We start from the raw sequence: 20,184 nt of genomic DNA, 5'->3' as shown, positions 1-20,184 counted from the left end.
GGAGGGTCATCTTAGGGTCTGAGAGGTGTGTTGTGCCTTGGGAGACCCATGTTTTGCTTCTTACTTCCGCATCTGGATCCGTTATCGGGTCGATCTTCGGTTCATCACTGTAGTATCAGGTTGAATCCAAACCCGGGTCGTTACAAATGGTATCAGAGCGTCCGGGTTTAAATACCTTGGATGATGGGTTTTGGGTGCATATCATGTTTGTGTTGCCATGCTCTACGTGTTTAAATGCATCTTGATAACATGTTTTGTTTGATAACATGTCTTGTATGATAATATGTTCACATGCTCTGGTGTTTTGAGACATCTACCATTTGTTAAGCTTGCCTTATGTGTATGTATGCTTCCTAATAACATGGTCTATGTCGCTATCATGTTCTAGTGGGATATCATGTCTACGTGCTTAGGTTAGCATGACCGTATGTGACGTATGTCGGCATACCTTACATTTTTCATTTACGTGTGTTATCGGACCATGTACTTACGTGCTTCTTGATAACATGTTTTGATTTAATAACATGTCTGTTTGCTTATGTGGCACCTTGAGTAGATAGTCCATTGCTATGTTGCATGCTAGCTATTTACTTTCACGTCTAGTTTTGGCATTGTCACTTAGGGTCTGTCGTATCCCTTAGATGCATTCTTGTTTTACGAGTTTCTTCCTTGGATAGTAGAAATTCATTATGTAAGGACCCATGTCGGGAACCTTCTTGTCTATTTTCTTGGTGGGGTGTTTCGAGACCTTAGTCTGTCGGTTGATGCGAGAAAGCTCATGTGAGCATAGGATCGCAATCCTTATCTAGTGGAATGAGATGTACACCAGGGAAGTACTATTTCATTTCCTTTTCCTTCGCGGCTTCTAGATTCAAGACCTTAAGCGTAATGGTGCTAGTGTCATTGTTGTCTAAGTTTTGGGATTAGCTACCCCAACTCTCGCAGATGCCTGGTTCTTGTGGTGCTTTTGGTAATGATCATTTCTGACATTGATGTCATTAGTATCGATAGGTTTTTCAGAGTTGACCTAGTTGGGGCAAGTTATGAACTAGTGCCTTATACCGTCATGCTACCTTACTGACGAGTAAGTGTGGACGGGTTCTAGTCGCTATTCGTACTACCTTGTCACTCTCTTCTTTTATTATGTTTTAACGTTTCTTTATCTCAGGATTCTCTCGGTCGTTGACATTGAGTTAACGTGCTGATTCGTATGAGTTGTTGTCTCAGTTCGTGGTTTCGTGTTCCTTCAGTTGATCTTAAGACTTCTGTAGTTGTCCTCCAGTGCTTTTTGAGCTATCCTTTGGTTCTACCCTTTTTGTTCGGTCCTTGCTCTGTTCTTTCCGGTATGTTCCAAATTTCGGGGATGAAATTTCTTTAAGGAGGGTAGGTTGTAATGACCCGGTCATTTAACTCCCTTTCCTTTTTCCTGAAATTTTACGAATGAATTTTTTTTCGTTTAATTTTCTTTTCTGAGCTCTGTTTCGTATCACTTAGTGTCATCTCGAGTGCTCGGAATTGCTTTCTGAGACTCTTTCATGTGAATTGACAACTTCCTTTGAGGACCGAGTCATTTTCGCATTTTCACTTTTTGGACACTATGCGCCTTTTGTCCTTTTCCCTGTTTCATCATTTTCCCTGTTCTGTCTTTTCCCCATTTGTCACATTGTTGGCACAACCTCACTTCTCATGCTCAGAGTTGGCTTTTGACTTCATGTGCCTTCATCTTGAGTGGTTTCCTCGAAATATGTATCTTTACTTTTGCAAGAAAGTACTCTGGTCACTCCCGATATCCATAGGGGCGTGGATGCACAATTCTTCAAAATCTTTTTCATTTCTTGGGGTGTTTTTCATAAATATCTTTTGAAGATATTTTATTTCAGAGGTATTTAAGAAAATATCTTTTCGAAGATATTTTCATTCAGAGGTAGTTTCACGGTTAACCCTTTTTGTAGGGGGCCATTGTGCAATTAACGAACGTTATTGCAAAATGTCTCATCTGGAGCCTGGATCCTCGTATGGGATTCATTTTCACATTTCGTCGAGTCGTGGACTCTTAGAATTCCATTCTGCTCATTTTTCTCCAGTTTCAGAGTTTTTGGACCCGGTTGCCGCCGAACTTGTTCGGGGCATAACTTTCTGCTCGGGACTCAATTTTTGACGTTGTTTCTTCCATTGTTCAAATTTTATCATTTTGAATCTTTTTTGTTCACAGAGTTTTGCCATTTGAGCGCGTTTGCTCGAAGTCCACTTTTCCGGACCCGGCGGGGCCCTTTCGAGGCACTTTTTGAGACTTAATATAAATAGGTGCCTTAAAGAAGAAAGTTAGAATTTTCTTCACCTACAACCTCTCCTTGGCCAGTAGCCATGGGAGCTCCATGGCTGCCACCCTTTGACCTTCTCCTCCACTTGTATTCCTAAGTGAAAATCCTTCGGCCTTAACATTTGTTATTCACCTCGTCGTGCTCTACCATTACCCCTTATTAGAAACCATTTCTGACCAAATTTTGAGTTCAGGATTGAGGTCAAGTTTGGATTTTCATAGGGCTTCTTGGGTATTCATATAGATCGTATTGTCCCCGACAAAACCTAGGAGTTTCGTTGGATTCGTAGCCGTTTCAATTCGGTGGGGATTTGGGATTTTCATCTCAAATTGAGGTAAGGGGTGTTATAATTTACTTTCTTGCTCTATTACATGCTTGTGATGCTTATTTAACTCAATTGCATGCTTGGATATTAAATCTATAATTTTTTATTATTTATTTTCTAGTATGAAATTTAATTTTCCCAGTGAGTTATAGCATGTTTTAAACTTGTGGCTTGACATTGTATTACACCTTGATATGTTGATTGACATATATTAAAATTGGAGCATTTGGATAAAAAATGAAGATTTTATTTAATATTTATCTTGAAAAAAATATTAATGCATATGGTCGTAACTAGCTTGAAATCAATGTGTGATATCATATTATATTTGGCCTTAACATGCTCTTTAACATAGTTGAATTTGAAAGTAATTGGAGGTGTTTTGAAAATTAGTAATTTTTTTTATTTAATTTGATTAATTAATTTACCCCAAATGTACTATTTACTCCATTGAATTCCGACTAGAAATTCTTGATGTGCATGGCATGTAGTTTCATATATATTAAATCTTGAATATTTGATTAGGTTTTGAAACCTTTCATTTAATTATTTTCTTTGTTTAAGATTTAATCCCCATGATGATATGCAACTTGGAATTAAAGTGTGGCATGCTAGTAATTTTGGCCTTGGTATACTTGTTAATATATATTAAATTTAGAGCATTTGAATAAGAATTGCTAGATTTATTTAATATTTATTTTTTATGAAAGTTTAATTCACATAGTTGAAACAAGCATGAATTCGACTTATAATGTGATGTTGAAGTAAGCCTTGATGAGTTCTTTAACCTATGTTAAATTGAGGACATTTGGAGTTGATTATAAATCTAGAGAAAAATTAATTAATGAGATTAATTAATTTTATTTTAAGTATGCTGGTCACTTAAATTGATATTGGATGTAATAGGTTGATAATCCCTTGAGATGTAGTCCGTTTAATCACCTTGTGAACATATTATTAATTTGATGTAGAATTAGTATTTGAGGCATCTTAGAATGGTAATTGGACTTAGCATGATATGGAATATCATTAACTTGAATAGCTTGTTTAAATATATCTTGTATAGGTATATAGCTTGTTAGAATATTACAATTATTTACCTTGGAAGCTAGTTACTAAATTGGGACTTATTTAATACTTGTGGCTTAGGATGGTAATGAGGTTCAATTGTTGAAAAATATTCTTGCTATATGTATAAATTGCATATTGGGGACATAACATGTCATATGCTATCTAGACTTAAATTCTAGGACATGCATTGTGTGAATTCAATCTTACTTCTGCATGGAACGTGGTAACTTGCATTTGATTTTGTATAAGTTTTGAACTTATTGGTTTTGGAAGGCTTGTGAGGACATAATTTATGTGACGGCTAGGGCTTAGCTTTAGTATAGAGACAAGAGACTTCTAAGTTATAAGTGCGCACTAGGTGGTACCTTGTGGGTCGTAATAGCCCGGAATAACTTATGCACGTGCACACTAGGTAGTGCCTTGTGGGTCGTAATTACCCGGAAACACTTGTTTGGTCTAGTGACCCATGTCCTTGTCTTTCCACTATTTGCTTTCGCATTCAATTCTAAGTAGCTAATTATAGATTACTTGTAACTTGTGAATTGGTGCCTGCTTCGTGCATGTTGATCTCATTTAGTATACTTGAGACTATATACTTGTTTCGTGTGTTTGATTTCATTTAGTATACTTGGAACTGTATACTTCCTTCGTGTATTTTGATCTCATTTAGTATGTTTTGACTAGTATACTTGTTTATGTATTCAAGCCAATTTAAGTGTACTTGAACTTGTATACTTGCTCCGTGAGTTTAGATCGCATATAGTGTATTGTGCCATGTATATTTGTCTTATGCGTATCTCGTTTAGCTTAGTATACCTATGTTTATATACTTGATTTATGAGTTTTCTGTATATATCTCATACTTTTGTATGTGTGCTAAATATTGCTTATTCCGTTTAATATGATTCAGAATACTTGTGAGCATGTGTACTTGTAAATCGTGTATCATGTTTTACTATGCTTTAGTATGCTTGTAAATGTATGCTTGTATATCGTATACCCTGTTTTGATATTGATTTGCATACTTGAGCATGTATACCTGTAGGCCATAGTTTAATTCAATTGCATAGGTAGCTTAGGATGCTCCCTGAGTCTAACCTTTGACATAGACGTTAGGTGACATGATCCTTTTTGAAATGATTCATGTTGTCTAAAAATCTTAAAGAAATCGAGTCATGCATGCTCATTCCCTATGAATAAACTTGTTAGTCTTGTTTATTCACCACGAAGTTACTGATTGTTTTACACGTAAAGAAGCCTTGTTGTGGGATACACAACACTCCTAGACAAGCTAGAAGTCTTGAAGTATTTTGATGACATTGAATATGCACATGTTAGCATATCATGTTTGCCTTTGTTTATTTTGACAAAACTTGTATTCTTGATTCTATGTATGTAAAGTGTACATAAGTACACTCTTTTCAATGTATTTGACATGTATGACATGAGGCCAAGGGCCATAGACTTTAAACTTCAAGTGTATATATGTAAACCACAAGTTTTGCCTTTGAAATGCAAACTTTTCCAACTTTAGAGGTTTGACATGTCAAATTTTGTAAATGAAATGTAATGAGGCCATAAGCCATTGTAGCATGTCTAAAATGCAATATTTCACTTGCGTGCACGTTCACATCATCACACATTAACTTATAATGTAAGTTGAACATGCCATGGGGGATTCCAAATAGACTTTCAGCCTTAGGTGCATAATAGGTCCATATGCACATTCTTGAGCCATTTCGATCGACCGAAATGCTAGTTCGGTCGACCGATTCTCTTTTGGTTTCTTATGTTCATCAAACCATCTTTTTCAGTAGGCTTTTGCACTATTTGGACCTATTTCGGTCGACCGATGGGTTATATCAGTCTACCGAACCAACCAAGCCTTAAAAACTTGTTTTCAGCATGATTTGTGTTCATTTCAGTCGTCTAATGGGTTATTTCGGTTGACCAAAATAGCTAGATCCCGAGACTAGCCTCTGTTGAGTTTCAGCACTGAACTTTCAACTTCGAATGGCCATAACTTCTTTGTTTCTAACCCAAATGGGGTGATTCTTGAGCATAAATTCATGAACTTGAAGTCAAATTTCCAATGAAACCAACCATGCATTCAAACTTCAATTTTGGTAAGAGTTATTCATGTTTTAGTGAGTGGGTGTCAATTTTCGCTTAAACCGGGAAAGGGCGTTTTGTGGGATTCTTGTCCAAAGTTCTTAGAACCTCTTGGAATGTTGTGAAATGATTGGATTAGGTTGTGTGGACCTCATTTGATTTTTTTAGAGTCAAATCTCCCTTCTTAATTGTAAATTGACCACTTTGCCCTTGATTAAAGGGTTTTGCTCGTTTCTCTTCATCTTGTTGTTTCTCTTTCGTTCGGACTCTGAATCATGCGATTCTTGAGTCCACCTTGATTAGTTTTTCATTGCCTTTCTAGTGGTGTGCTTGGTGACACCTGAATTCATACTTTCAAAAATGACTACCTTGCCCCTAGGGCCATAATTGTCATTCTTCCGGTCCTTTGCTTCTGCACCTTGTTTCTTTGAGTTTCGTGACCTCATGAAGGGTCATCTTAGGATCAGAGAGGTGTCTTATGCCTTGGGAGACCCTTATTTTGTTTCTTGCTTCCGCATCTGGATCCGTTATCGGGTCGATCTTCAGTTCATCAGTGTAGTACCGGGTTGAATCCAAACCCGGGTTGTTACACCAGAGTATTCCAAAAAGGAGGAGGACTTGGTAAATCCAGCGACCAATGGAAGGTTGGAAATTCCAAAGGCGGCAACATCTATGGAAAAGACAGTAGCTAAGTTGAAGAGGCAACTCTGAGAGGCCCAGATTGCTTTAATCCAACAAGGTTGTTGCCCCAAGTGTAAAGTTCAGAATGAAGGTTGTCATAAAGACTTTCCAAAAGAGAAGCAGAATGAAAAGCCCTCCAATAGTGACCGAGGTCAGAAAAAGAAAGTCCATGACCGGCTAACTTTCCAAAAGGTGGAAAACACAGTTACTATAACCATTCCAGAGAAGGAAAGCTGGGTTCATCCAGAAAGAAAGACAGCAGAGAGGAAATCTGAAATCCTTTCAAAAAGTTTGGAAAGGAATAGAATTTCCTATCAGCCAGGTTCTCGTCCTCCTAGCAGAAAGTTTGAAAGGAGTAGATGGCAAGACAGAGGTTCTAAAGGTGACAGGCCTTCCAGGCCAAAAATGGCCTCAGAGTTATGGGTTAGAAGGGGGAGTGAGCATCTCCGACCAAGAATGGTTAGACCTCCTACCTCGCAAGATGAGGGGTGGTGAAGGCTTAATCATCCCAAGTTTCCCATTCATGATGACTCTTATATGATTCGCACACAAAAGCGAAGGCAGCAAAGGAAGAGGGCTAATAGAAGAAGGTTATGGGAGAAAGACCATAGCTGGTTCAACTGGCCAAAGAAGACTACTAAGCCGTCAGACTTGTCAGAACTTCCAGTTAGAGGAAAGGAAAAAGATCCTGATGATTTGCTAGATCTTAATTCAGAGGTTGGAAATTCCTTGACTACAGTCAATCCTCCTACAAGAGATAAAACAGATTTAGAAATTCCCAACAGTTCCAGTAGCAGCAAGAAAATCTGTTTTGGGAGCCTTCCAGGTGAATTTACTTGCAATATGGTAGTGGTTCTTCCTTTGTTTTTTGAGCCTCAGCCAAATCAGCCTAATTCAATGGAAGGAGATGTAGTAGATACAAGTCCTCCCATGGAAAGTCTTGGACAGTCTAGTTCTGGGCCAACCATCATAGAACCAAATAATGGTATTCATATAGAGGAGGTCTTTGAAGATGAAGTTGAGCATCTCCAGAAATTAAAGGGGGTTGTCATTGAAGAGAACAGCCCCACGAGGCCAAAGAAAATTGTGTTGGAAAAGCCACCATATGGCATGACCCAGCAGCTCAAACCTTTGTACATCAAGGTGCTAGTGGAAGGAAGGCCCTTGGCAAGAGTTCTGGTGGGCAATGGTTCGGTGTTGAATGTAGTTCCAGTCAATGTTATGCGCATGCTCGGAAAGTCGCCTGAAGATATCATTCCAACTGATGTGTCCATTAGTGGATTCACGGAAGGAATAGTGAAGAGGCAAGGAGACCTACCGTTGGAGTTAATGGTGGGAGATAGAACTTCCATCATAGCCTTCTTTGTTATTGAGTCTACAGTGGCTTACAATTTGCTCTTAGGCCGCGAATGGATTCACCTAAATTTTTGCATTCCATCTTCGCTCCATCAAATGCTAATATTTTGGGATGGAGATGAGGTAAAAGTGGTGGAAGCTAATAGCCGGCCATTTGTGGCAAGGGTTTATCATGCAGATGCTGAGTTATATAGTGAAGAATTCGTTCCAATCAGATTTATTAGAAATGATAGCAAGGGCCGTCCAAGGAAGGCCACCATGAGAAGGACTCTTACGGAAGAAGATGTAAGGGAGATTTTCCAAGAAACACCAAGGCCAACAATTTTACCCAAGGCCGGTGTTCAGTAATACATTTCAAACAAAAGTTTTTATGGAAGAGAAACCTAAAGAAAATAGAATACTTGGCCAGGTGATTAACTACTGCCTTGCCAGGTTGAAAGCATATCTAGCCGAACTACGGTTGGGAAGGGCTGCTGTTGCTGGTACTTCATTTTTAACCAATGTTTTGGAGATTATGGAAGATACTGAAGATAAGTTGGATGCAATCCAGCTGACAGACTTGAAAGAGGCGCCAATGAAGTTAGACAATCTCAAGGCTGGAGTACAAGATCCACTTTTAGAAGTTAATCTTGGAACAAAACAGGACCCTCGGCCTACCTACATCAGTAAGTGTTGATTCCATTATTTTACCCAATGGAAAAGAGACAAGTGGCGTGTTTTGACAAAGCTTACCATATTGATTTAATGTTCTAATTGTCCAAGGAAAAGAGGGTGTGACATGGAATTGTTAATGTGGTTCCTTAAATAGAAAAGAAGTACGTGGTAAGTTCCAATAGAACTTGCCATGTTAGACTACAATATTGACAAATATTCCACCTTGGAATATTTAAATTATGGGAAATAAAAAGACAAGTGGTGAGTCCCTTTAGGACTTACCAAATTTAAGATATAATGTCCTAAAAGGAAAAGAAAATGGCGTGGAGTTATTATCATGAGTACAATCTCATAAGAAGGCTAAAGTCAGCCAACCAATAATTTATCGACACATGGCGATCTTTATTAAACTTGCCATGATGGATTAATTTTATTAAAGTTGAATTTATTTGGAAGATCCTATTTTAGTAGGATACCAATTAGATGGGTATTATCCATTTAAATAAAAGTTGACTAAGTTATCAGGACGTGGAGGCAACCTTCTCCTTATTTTTAGGAGATTTCAACAATAGTTCAGCTAAGTCAACTTCTATTGCTAAAATTTAGCAAGACGTGGGATTTAATTTATTTCCTTATATAAATATATATATATATATATATATATATATATTAGGCTTAAACCCACGATGAAGGAATCACCGTGAAAAGGGAGTCCATGAAGCCATGAGGTCTAAATCTAGAAGAAGTCAAGGCTGAAGAGAAGTTGCTAAAATTAAGGAAGAAAGCAACAACCATAACCCACGATGTAAACTCGGTGACCATGACACCATGGAAGGTTCAGCCTAAAATCAAGGAAACCATGGTCTACAGAAGAAAGGGAGGTAGGTTGGAGAAATATAGGTGTGTACAAATATACTCTGGGAAACTACCCACGATGGAGGAGTTGCTAAAATTAAGGAGGTCATGGCACCATGAACTCCAAACTTCATAAGGAAAGTCTCAAGATGGAAGTTATGCACGATGAGGAGTTTTATCAAAAGTCAGAAACCACGACGCCATGAAAGGAAGGTTCTAGCAGAAGTGAAGACTACTACAAAATCATGGGACACCTGGCTAAACGAGAGTACGTCGGTTGAAAGTGGTGGAAACCTATAAGGAAACTACCACCAACCAAGGAAAGTTATCAAGGGTCATGGGTGACAGGGCAGCAGTTGGTGAAATCGTGTCTGAAGTTAAGAAAAGGAGTTGACGACGTGAGGAAGAAGAATAAAATCGTGGGACACTTGCCAAGTCACGAAGAGAACACGTGGGAATTCATTCTAAAACTACCCATGACGCAAATTCGTTGAAGACTAGAAAGGATGTGGTTGAAGACTACAACAGAAGATGGATAAGACGGAAGAAGTTACAACCGTTGAGGAATCATGGGACTTGTGGCAGTCCGGAACCATTCCACGTGGAAGCTGCTGAAGTTGCCATGCCTAGTTAATGCATGCATGGAGAGCTCTATAAATAGAATACTTAGGCTTCACTTGTAAACCCTATTCAAATCACACAGCAAAACAGCACTTCAATATCTTTGCATTCATGTATCTTTACATTCATGTAATGTAATTTCATTATGTTTAATTTAAGTCCTGCACTTATCTTTCTTACTTTCCAAGTCCTGCACTTCAATTCCTTTACTTTGAAGTCCTGCACTTTCAATACCGCTTTCTTTTCCACTAGCCATAGTTCAATCCAAAAGTCCTTTTTCAAGGCAAAAAGAACCCTTGAAGGTGGTAATTCTAGTCCTTCATTCAATCGCCTAATCCCTGCAATTTCCTACTGGATAGTTGTTCGGATATTCACTTTGGAACGACAGTAGTTCCTGGCACGCCCAACATCCTCTCCTACTTTTCACTCACCTGGAAAGTGGAACTAGCACTTTTTTGCGAGCCGAACATTCTTGGCACGCCCAGTGGGACATCTAGACAGATTGTTCAATGGCAGGTGGAAGAAGGTAAGGCAAGTCTGTCCAAGACCCTGCAGAACTAAAAGAGATACAAGCCAGGGAACTTCCAGTGGAAAGTTCATGATTTGCACTTGATGAAAATGATATGGTGGAAAATTTTGCTCAAACAATGGCAAATGGACCCATCATGGACAACATCCGCATGATGGCAATGCAACAAGATAGGTTTGCGCAAGACCAAGCTAGAGTCGCCCAAGACTTAGCCAGAGTTATGCAAGACCAACCTAAGGCTAGTCAAGACCATACAAAAGCCGCTCTCGCTAACGAGCGGAAGTTAGAAGAAATGGTAGACCGAATCTCTCAAAGGTTCGAGTCTATGTTGGAACGGACCCTTGGAAGCTCAAACCAAGGGTTGGCCCCTCGGCCAAACAACTCTGAAGGGTCTCAACAGTCGGCCTTTCAAGCTAGTAGGCCGGCCACATTTGTTGGAGGAAGTTCCTCTCAGCAACATGCAGGGCCGTTTCCTCCAACTTAGCAGCAAGTGCAGTTCCTTCCAGTGGCACAGACTTACACTCCAGCTGCACCTGTGACTGCTCCAGTGGCACAGATGACTGTCCCATAAGCTGCGCCTATGCAATTCTCAAGCACAACAGAATTTTCCACCTGTGAACATTCAGCCAGCCGCACCTGTTCCAGCAAGGCCACCACCTATGGTCATTCCAATGGTGGTTGGGGGGTAACCTATTCCAAGGGAGCCACTTCTTGACCAAGGAGGAAGGAACCGTGGTAGGAATAACTATGCAGATGCTAAGCCCTTGCTTATGGCGGGTGAGGGGCGTCAAGTGGCCAATCAACCTCAAGGTTGGCTAGACAACAACCCTCTACAACCTATGGCACTTGATAGAGGCCAATTTGCAGAATTCCTTTAGCAGGAATTTAGCCTAACTCGAAGGGGTGGAAGGCCAACTTACAGAAAGCCCTATCCAGAGTTCATTGATGAAGTTGAATTTCCAAGGAATTTCAAAATTCCAGAGTTTGCAACATTTAACGGAGAGGGCGAACAATCTACCTTGGAACATATCAGTCGGTTCACAGTCCAATATGGAGAAGCAGCAGCCAATCCATGGCTGAAGGTACGCTTATTTCCAAATACACTGAATGGATATGCTTTCACGTGGTATTCCAATTTGCCAGCCAACTCCATTCAAAGTTGGCAGCAATTTGAGGATTTATTCCATACTCAGTTCTATAGAGCTGAGCTTGAAGTGTTCATGGCAGACCTTTCCAGACTTCATCAACTACCTGGAGAGTCTGTGATGAGCTTCCTTTCTAGATTCAGGCGGGCCAAGTTCAAATGTAATTTGTCTTTGCCGTCGAAGAATATGTAAAAATGGCTGTGAACGGCCTAGAATTTGAACTTCGCAAAAAGTTTGAAGGTGTACAATTCCATGACTTGTTTGACTTAGCTGGCAAAGTGGCTAAGTATGAAGAGCTCCTTCACAAGGAGCAAGATAGGAAAAACTCTTCCAAGGGCACCTACTATCGTGATCCTAACTATGAGGTGTATACCACTAAAACTGAAGGGGAGTTTGAAGTAAATGTAGCCGAGCTCAACATAAAGAAGGCTTACACTTATGAGGCCTTAACAAAACCAAAATCAACCACGGCCAACTTGCAGGCCGCCTCTGGTTCCAAGTGGAAGGGGGCAGACCCTTCCAGAAGTTACTCTTTTGACATTTCTAAAGCCGAGCAAATCTTTAATTTGCTCATGGCTGACAAGCAACTAATTTTCACAACAGGCCATAAGATGCCGTCGGCTTCAGAAATAGCCGAGAAGGAGTATTGCAAGTTCCACAATTCATGGAAGCATTCCACTAATAATTATGTTATCTTCTGCAACATTGTGCAAAAGGCAATCGAAGATGGCCGTTTGAAGTTTCCAGAAAAATCAGAAGTCATGGATGTTAATGGAAATCCTTTCCCCAAGGTTGTTACAACAAACGTTGCTTCCATGGTTCCGGAGTATTCCAAAAAGGAGGTGGACTTGGTAAATCTAGCGACCAGTGGAAGGTTGGAAATGCCAAAGGCGGCAACATCTATGGAGAAGACAATAACTGAGTTGGAGAGGCAACTCCGAGAGGCCCAGATTGTTTTAATCCAACAAGGTTGTTGCCCCAAGTGTAAAATTCAGAATGAAGGTTGCCGTAAAGATTTTCCAAAAGAGAAGCAGAATGAAAGGCCCCCCAATAGTGACCGGGGTCAGAAAAGGAAAGTCCATGACCGGCTAACTTTCCAAAAGGTGGAAAACACAGTTACTATAACCATTCCAGAGAATGAAAGCCAGGTTCATCCAGAAAGAAAGGCAGCAGAGAGGAAATCTGAGATACTTCCAAAGAATTTGTAAAAGAGTAGAATTTCCTATCAGCCAGGTTCTCGTCCTCCTAGCAAAAAATTTGAAAGTAGTAGATGGCAAGACAGAGGTTCTAAAGGTGATAGGCATTCCAGGCCAAAAATGGCCACGAAAGTATGGGTTGGAAGGGGGAGTGAGCATCTCCGACCAAGAATGGTTAGACCTCTTACCTATCAAGATGAGGGATGGAGAAGGCTTGATCATCCTAAGTTTCCCATTCATGATGATTCCTATATGACTCGCACACAAAAGCGAAGGTAGCAAAGGAAGAGGGCTGATGGAAAAAGGTTATGGGAGAAAGACCTTGGCTGGTCCAGGTGGCCAAAAAAGACTACGAAGCCATCAGACTTATCAGAGCTTCAAGCTAGAGGAAAGGAAAGAGATCCTGATGATTTGCTAGATCTTGATTCAGAGGTTGGAAATTCCTTGACTACAGACAATCCTCCGATGGAAGATAAAACAGATTTGGAAATTCCCAGCAATTCCAGTAGCAATAAGAAAATCTATTTTGGGAGCCTTCCAGGTGAATTTACTTCCAATATGGTAGTGGTTCTTCCTTTATTTTTTGAGCCATAACCAGATCAGCCCAATTCAATAGAAGGAGATGTAATAGATACAAGTCCACCCATGGAAAGTCTTGGACAGTCTAACTCTGGGCCATTCATAATGGAACCAGACAAAGGTATCCATATAGAAGAGGTTTTCGAAGAAGAAGCTGAGCATCTCCAGAAATTAAAGGGGGTTGTGATTTAAGAGAGCAGCCCCACGAGGGCAAAGAAAATTGTGTTGGAAAAGCCACCATATGGCATGACTCAACAACTCAAACCTTTGTACATCAAGGTGCTAGTAGAAGGAAGGCCTTTGGCAAGAGTTTCGGAGGACAATGGTTCGGTGTTGAATGTTGTTCCAATCAATGTTATGCGCATGCTCGGAAAGTCTCCTGAATATATCATTCTAACTGATGTGTCCATTAGTGGATTCACGGGAGGAATAGTGAAGACGTAAGGAATCCTACCGTTGGAGTTAACGGTGGGAGATAGAACTTTCATCACAGCCTTCTTTGTTATTGAGTCCACAGCGACTTATAATTTGCTCTTAGGACGCAAATGGATTCACCCAAATTTTTGCATTCCATCTTTGCTCCATCAAATGCTAATATTTTGGGATGGAGATGAGGTAAAAGTGGTGGAAGCTGATAGCCGGCCATTTGTGGTAAGGGTTTACCATGCAGATGCTAAGTTGTATAGTTAAGAATTCGTTCCAATCAGATTTATTGGAAAGGATAGCAAGGGCCGTCCAAGGATGGCCACCATGAGAAGGACTCTTACGGAAGATGTAAGGGAGCTTTTCCAAGAAACACCAAGGCTAACAATTTTACCCAAGGCCGGTGTTCAGCAATACATTTCAAATAAAAGTTTTTATGGAAGAGAAACTTAAAAAAAATAGAATACTTGGCCAGGCGGTTAACTGCTGCCTTGCCAGGTTGAAAGCATATCTAGGCGAACTATGGTTGGAAAGGGCTGTTGTTGCTGGTACTTCATTTTCAACCAATGTTTTGGAGATTATGGAAGATGCTGAAGACAAGTTGGATGTTATCCAACTGTTGGACTTGAAGGCAGCACCAGTAAGCTTTTGGAACCAATCTTTAGAGATGAATTAATTTCTTTACTTGAAGAATACAAAAATTACTTTGTATGGACATATGAGGAAATGCCAGGACTTTCCAGAGAGCTTGTAGAGCATAAGTTGCCAATTAAGGAAGGTTTCAAGCCTTTCAAGCAGCCTCCAAGGAGGATGTCCCAGGAAGTTGTTCTAAAGGTCAAAGAAGAGATAGAAAGATTACACAAGGCTAGTTTTATAAGAACCGCCAGGTATGTTGACTGGATTTCCAATATAGTTCCAGTTATTAAGAAAAATGGCAAACTAAGGCTATGTGTAGATTTCCGGAATATAAAATCTTGCAACTCCGAAAGATGAGTATCCCATGCCTGTTGCTGATCAGTTAGTAGATTTTGCTACCAAGAATGAAATTCTTTCATTCATGGATGGACATTCAGGGTACAACCAGATTTACATTGCAGAGGAAGATATTGCCAAGACAGCCTTCAAATGTCTAGGTTCCATTGGAACCTTTGAATGGGTTGTCATACCATTTGGGTTGAAGAATGCTGGAGCAACATATCAAAGAGCTATGACCATATTCCATGACATGATTGGCCATTTCTTGGAGGTCTACATTGATGATGTGGTCATCAAGTCCTCAGCTAAAGATCAACATCTCCACAATTTGAAAATGGCTTTTGAAAGGATGAGGCAGCACAGGTTAAAGATGAATCCTTTGAAATGTGCTTTTGGGGTTTCAGCTAGAAATTTCCTAGGTTTCCTGGTCCACCAAAGGGGTATTGAGATAGATCAAAATAAAGCAAAGGCAATTATTGAAGTAAAGCAACCGGCCACTAAGAAAGAGTTACAGCGATTCCTCGGCCAGGTTGGAAATTTAAGGAGGTTCATTGCCAACCATGCTGGAAAGACTTATGCTTTCTCCCCTTTGTTGAAATTAAAGGGTGCCGAGGAATTCAAGTGGACAGAATAGCACTAGCAAGCCTTTGAAGGTTTGAAAAGCTACCTGGCCAACCCTCCAGTGCTGATGCCTCTAATCAAGAAGTTGTCTTTAAGATTATACTTATCGGCCGTCGACGAGTCCATTGGAACTCTATTAGCTCAGAATAATGAATGGGGGAAAGAGAAAGCCATCTATTATCTAAGTAGGGTGCTCACTCCAGTAGAATGTAGGTATACTTCTATTAAAAAGTTATGTCTTTCCTTATACTATGCGGCTATGAAGTTGAGAACCTATATGTTGCCAGTGGCCGTATATATCATTTCTCAAATAGATTTGATTAAGTATATGCTTTCAAGGCCTTTGATCACTAGACGTATTAGAAAGTGGTCATTGGCCTTAATGGAGTTTTCCTTCAAGTATATTCCACAAAGGGCAGTTAAAGGAAGGGCGGTAGCAGAATTTCTAACAGATCATCCATCTACTAAAATAGATTCAGAAATATATGATGAGGTGGATAATCTCTACCTTGACGATACACCTTGGACTCTCATGTTTGATGGATCAAGCACTCATGATGGAGGTGGAGCTGGAATAGTCATCATTTCTCCGAGAGGAAGGAAAACCAAATTTTCTTTCTTCTTGGATTTCAAGTGTACAAACAACCAAGCTGAGTACGAGGCACTAATTATTGGGCTGGAGATTCTGCTAGAGCTAAAGGTGGAGAAGGTCCAGATTATTGGAGATTCCAACTTGATACTTAGCCAATTATCCGAAGAATATAGGTGTCTTAACTGGCGTCTGAGGCCTTTCCACTCTTTAGCCTTAGAGTTACTTTGCCAGTTTGATGATTTCCAACTCAAATATTGGCCTAGACATTTAAATACGGAGGCTAATGATCTAGCACAATTAGCCTCTCGAGTGAAAGTCCCACCGGGTGAGGAAGAAGCTCTGATCACAGTTAAAAGAAGAACTCTTCCTTCGGTAGAGTTACGGCATGAGATGGCAAGTCATTTCCAATCTGAAGAGCCAGAAAGAGTCAAACCTACCAATAAGCCATGGGAGGTTTTCAATATTGATATAGATGGATTAGATTTGGATGATTGTAGAACACCAATTATCCAATTCCTACAAGAGCCTAGCTCCAAAGTGGACAAGAGAATTTAGCTTTTGGCGCCACATTACATTCTGATTGATGGGGACCTCTACAAGAAGAGTAAAGAAGATGGACTTTTGTTAAGATGCCTTGGAAAGGATGAATCCATGAGGGTAATAGCGGAAACACACCTTGGAATATGCAGAGCACATCAAGTTGGAATCAAGATGAGGTGGCTCCTTAGAAGGTATGGTTATTATTGGAAAGGCATATTGAAAGATTGCATAGAGTTTGCCAAGACTTGTACTGCATGTCAAGAATATAGCCCGATCCAAAGAGTTCCAGCTATTAATATGTAGCCGATAGTAAAAATATGGCCGTTTAGAGGGTGGGCTTTGGACTTTATTAGAAAGCTAAGGCCTCCATCTTCAGATGGCCATACTCACATAGTGGTGGCAATAAATTATTTCACAAAGTGGGTGGAAGCCATTCCACTAAAGACTTGTGAGCAGTCAACGGTGATTGATTTTATCAAGAAGCACATTATACATAGGTTTGGAATTCCAGAGACTATCACCACTGACAGAGGTCTTTCCTTTGTTGGAGGCAAGGTCTTGGATTATTATGCTGAGTGTGGTGTACAAGTGATCAGTTCCACTCCATATTTTGCCCAGGCAAATGGACAGGCAGAAGCTTCCAACAAAGTAATTCTCAACATCATTGAAAAGATGATTGAGGATCATCCAAGGGAGTGGCATCACTTGCTTTCTGAAGCTCTTTGGGCCTACAGAAATTCAAAAAGGTCAAGTACAGGCATCACACCATATGTGCTTACGTATGGACATGATGTTGTCCTTCTAATGGAGATGACAATCAGGTCTGCAAGGGTGGCTTTCCAAAATAGGCTAACTCCAGCAGATTACAACCATGCCATGTTAGTGGAATTAGAAGACCTTGATGAAGTTCGTCTCAATGCTCTAGATCATATTATTGCTCAAAAGAAGAAAGTCATGCGGGCATACAACAAGAAGGTCAAGGTGAAGACATTTGTAGAAGGAGACTTGGTATGGCAGGTCAAATTTCCACCTGGAGTTAAAAGTTTGGAGTATGGAAAATGGACTCCTAATTGGGAAGGTCCTTATTTGGTAGAATGAATCCTTGGAAAAGGGGCTTATAAATTGATGGATATAGATGGAGGGTCTCATAAGCATCCTATGAATGGTGTGTACTTGAAAGAGTACCACCCTTCCATCTATGAAAATTAGAAATCCACAATCATTCAACCAGCCATGTAGAATGGCTGGTATCTTCTTTTCCAAGTAAACCAGAAAGTTGGAAAGGAAGTGTAATGGCCATTCGGCCATTCCAAGAAGGAAAAGCTAAGTACTTGGAAAAGTACATTGGCTAAAGTTATGAAGCGGACTTAGCTGAATTTCTAATATCAGCTGATTTCCTAAGTATGGAAGACTTCATTGAGGAACTGGCTATGCTACGTGTTCCAGGTTTTGATCATACTGGAAATTGTTCATCTTGCTTGTGTATACATGCATTTCCATTATGGCAATTTCTTTTATTTCTTTGAATTTCCTCTGTTATGAACAGCCAATTATATGGCTATGCCTTATTGTAAATATATGTGAAGAAGTTTTCCAGTTTCAGTGACTTAGAAGTTTCTTTTCTGTATAAATTGTGAAAGAGTCACATGCAAAGGGTTTGGAAATAGAGCGTTATCTCATTAGATACTGGATTTCATTACAAAACTCAAAAATGGCCTCCTAAACCTTGGATTAGCCATGCAAAAGTACCCATTACTTATTTCCTATCCACAAGTTTCCCAAAAACAACCACACGATAGAACCATAAAGAGAAACACGTGAGATCAGATATAGGCAAGAACACCTCCAAGTTCATTCCAAATTTTCCTTACTTCTTCAAGAACAGCCACTGCTCTAACCCTTACATCCTTAAATTTAGAAAAGGCATCAACTCGCTTTTCCCATTCTTTCCTTAAAAGTTCGGACGCATTGACAAGGGCATTAGCTGTTTGGTCCAATTCAAGTTCTTCACGTTCCACTTATTCCAATTCCCTTTAAACTTTGGCCAGTTCTTCATTCAGTTCTTCTTTCTTGATCATAAGCTTTTCAGCCCGATCCTTGATTTCTGGGTAGGATTCTAAGGAGAGTTGAAAATCCTCAAGAGCTTTCTCTCTGAGCTTGGCTTCCTTTTCATACTTGGAAACTATAGAAGTACTGGAGCTCACATGGGCAACAATGAATTGGAGTTGGTGTTGCAGCTTGGTCAAAGAAGCCTGGATGGAATCAGGAAATTCTGAATGTTTTTTGAGGGTCACAATAGTACTGGCTAGACTTAAGTGGAAAGAGACTACATCCTCCACATCGTGGGCAAGATAAGATAGCAACTTTTCTTTAGCCACCATGATAGTATCATTTGAAGGTCCTGGAAGTGTGAGGACACTTACACTTGAAGTAGAAGTACTGGAAGATTTAGTGACCTTGATCACTTTGTAAAGATCAGCTAAGGCTGGAAGGGCTCTCCTCTGCATCATAAAGGAGGTTGAGGTAGATAAGGAAGGCGTTGCCTGAAATGGAAACAAGTTTCTATTAGATAAAAAGAAAGAAAAGAGATGAAGTGTAAAGGAATGAAGACTTGCCTTTGGGATGGAAGGAGTATGACCAGTAGAAGTTCCACCAGTTCCGGAAGGAATGGATATTCCAATAGTGGAAGTTGGAATGGGCTGACTTTTCTCATTCTTTATGGTCAAACTTTCCATAATTGAAGCTTGAAGGGCCAAATCCTCTCCTTGTGTAACTTATTGATCTAGGTGGATATTCATGAAATTGTGTCCCATAGTAAAGCCTTATTGGTCAAGTTGAAGTTACAAACATTTTAAAATATAAAGTAACGAGATAGAGAAGGATAGGGATTGAGACTTACCAAAACAAGCTCTTTGGATGACTTTGGTTTCTTGTGTTTTGGGGAGTCTCCGGTTTGTTTGTACTCTTCTGTTTTTTCCAGTTCAGGCATGATTTTCCTTTTAGCCTTTCTAATAACTTTTTCGGAAGGGCTACGCATTTTTAGGGCTTTGCTGGAATGTTGAGTAGTGGTTCGCCCTTTGGAAAGGCCAACTTCACCATCAGAAGAATCTTCATTAGAAGAGGACAGTTGGGCCTGAAATTCTTTTTTGACAATGGCCAGTCCCTGCAAGAGGAAGTATAAGTAAGGTCTAGAATATGGAACGGTTAAGTTCGGCCATATTGAAATACCTGAGAAGTTTTTCCTTTTCCCTTTGCCTTGTATAAAGCATCCTCCTCTTCCTCTTCCACTTCTTCTTCCTCTTCTTCATCATCACTTGAGGAAAAACTTTCAATATCTACATCGCCACTTTCGGCTACACCTTCAATTTTACTAGCCATTGTGGTGGTTTTCTCTCCACCTTCTTCCTCTTCACTTTCTTCGAGTATTTCCTCTTCTTCATCTTAAATTAACCAAGTCTCAGCATATGGAAGGTTGATGGATTTCAAAAGGGAATGGAATTTACAGTAAATACATTAATACCTGGAGACAGAGGCTTGAAAGATGCCAGTATGGAATCACAGACAACCTTATGATTCTTGGTTCAGGTG

General features: G+C 40.0%; 2 protein-coding genes across 2 annotated transcripts; one reads left to right on the top strand and one right to left on the bottom strand.

Annotated features, from left to right (window-relative positions):
• Positions 1 to 16,707: 16,707 nt before the first annotated feature.
• On the top strand, positions 16,708 to 17,694 carry LOC132309050 (uncharacterized). Its single transcript, XM_059807403.1, has 2 exons — positions 16,708 to 16,787; positions 16,926 to 17,694. Exons 1-2 carry the CDS (start codon positions 16,708 to 16,710, stop codon positions 17,692 to 17,694), a joined length of 849 nt encoding a protein of 282 aa, XP_059663386.1.
• Positions 17,695 to 18,629: 935 nt separating this feature from the next.
• On the bottom strand, positions 18,630 to 19,974 carry LOC132309048 (uncharacterized). The gene is made up of 3 exons (XM_059807402.1): positions 19,825 to 19,974; positions 19,496 to 19,759; positions 18,630 to 19,139 (listed from the first exon to the last, which is right to left on the bottom strand). Exons 1-3 carry the CDS (start codon positions 19,972 to 19,974, stop codon positions 18,630 to 18,632), a joined length of 924 nt encoding a protein of 307 aa, XP_059663385.1.
• Between the last annotated feature and the right edge of the window lie 210 nt (positions 19,975 to 20,184).

Source organism: Cornus florida, unplaced genomic scaffold, assembly GCF_030987335.1.
Source record: "Cornus florida cultivar Cherokee Brave unplaced genomic scaffold, ASM3098733v1 CherokeeBrave_3.0.0_Hap2_Chr05, whole genome shotgun sequence".
Lineage (NCBI taxonomy): Eukaryota > Viridiplantae > Streptophyta > Magnoliopsida > Cornales > Cornaceae > Cornus > Cornus florida.
The sequence above is the reverse complement of the archived record's forward strand: the minus strand, read 5'-3'. Positions and strand labels throughout refer to the sequence as shown.

Bases quoted from the DNA above. Each gene is read 5' to 3' on its own strand.
- LOC132309050 (XM_059807403.1), top strand. From the start codon at position 16,708: ATGAGGGTAATAGCGGAAACACACCTTGGAATATGCAGAGCACATCAA. The intron at 16,788-16,925 runs GTATGGTTATTA...ATGGCCGTTTAG, and splicing joins ATGAGGTGGCTCCTTAGAAG to AGGGTGGGCTTTGGACTTTA.
- LOC132309048 (XM_059807402.1), bottom strand. From the start codon at position 19,974: ATGGCTAGTAAAATTGAAGGTGTAGCCGAAAGTGGCGATGTAGATATT. The intron at 19,760-19,824 runs GTATTTCAATAT...TTCCTCTTGCAG, and splicing joins GAAAAGGAAAAACTTCTCAG to GGACTGGCCATTGTCAAAAA. The intron at 19,140-19,495 runs GTAAGTCTCAAT...TTTCCATTTCAG, and splicing joins CATCCAAAGAGCTTGTTTTG to GCAACGCCTTCCTTATCTAC.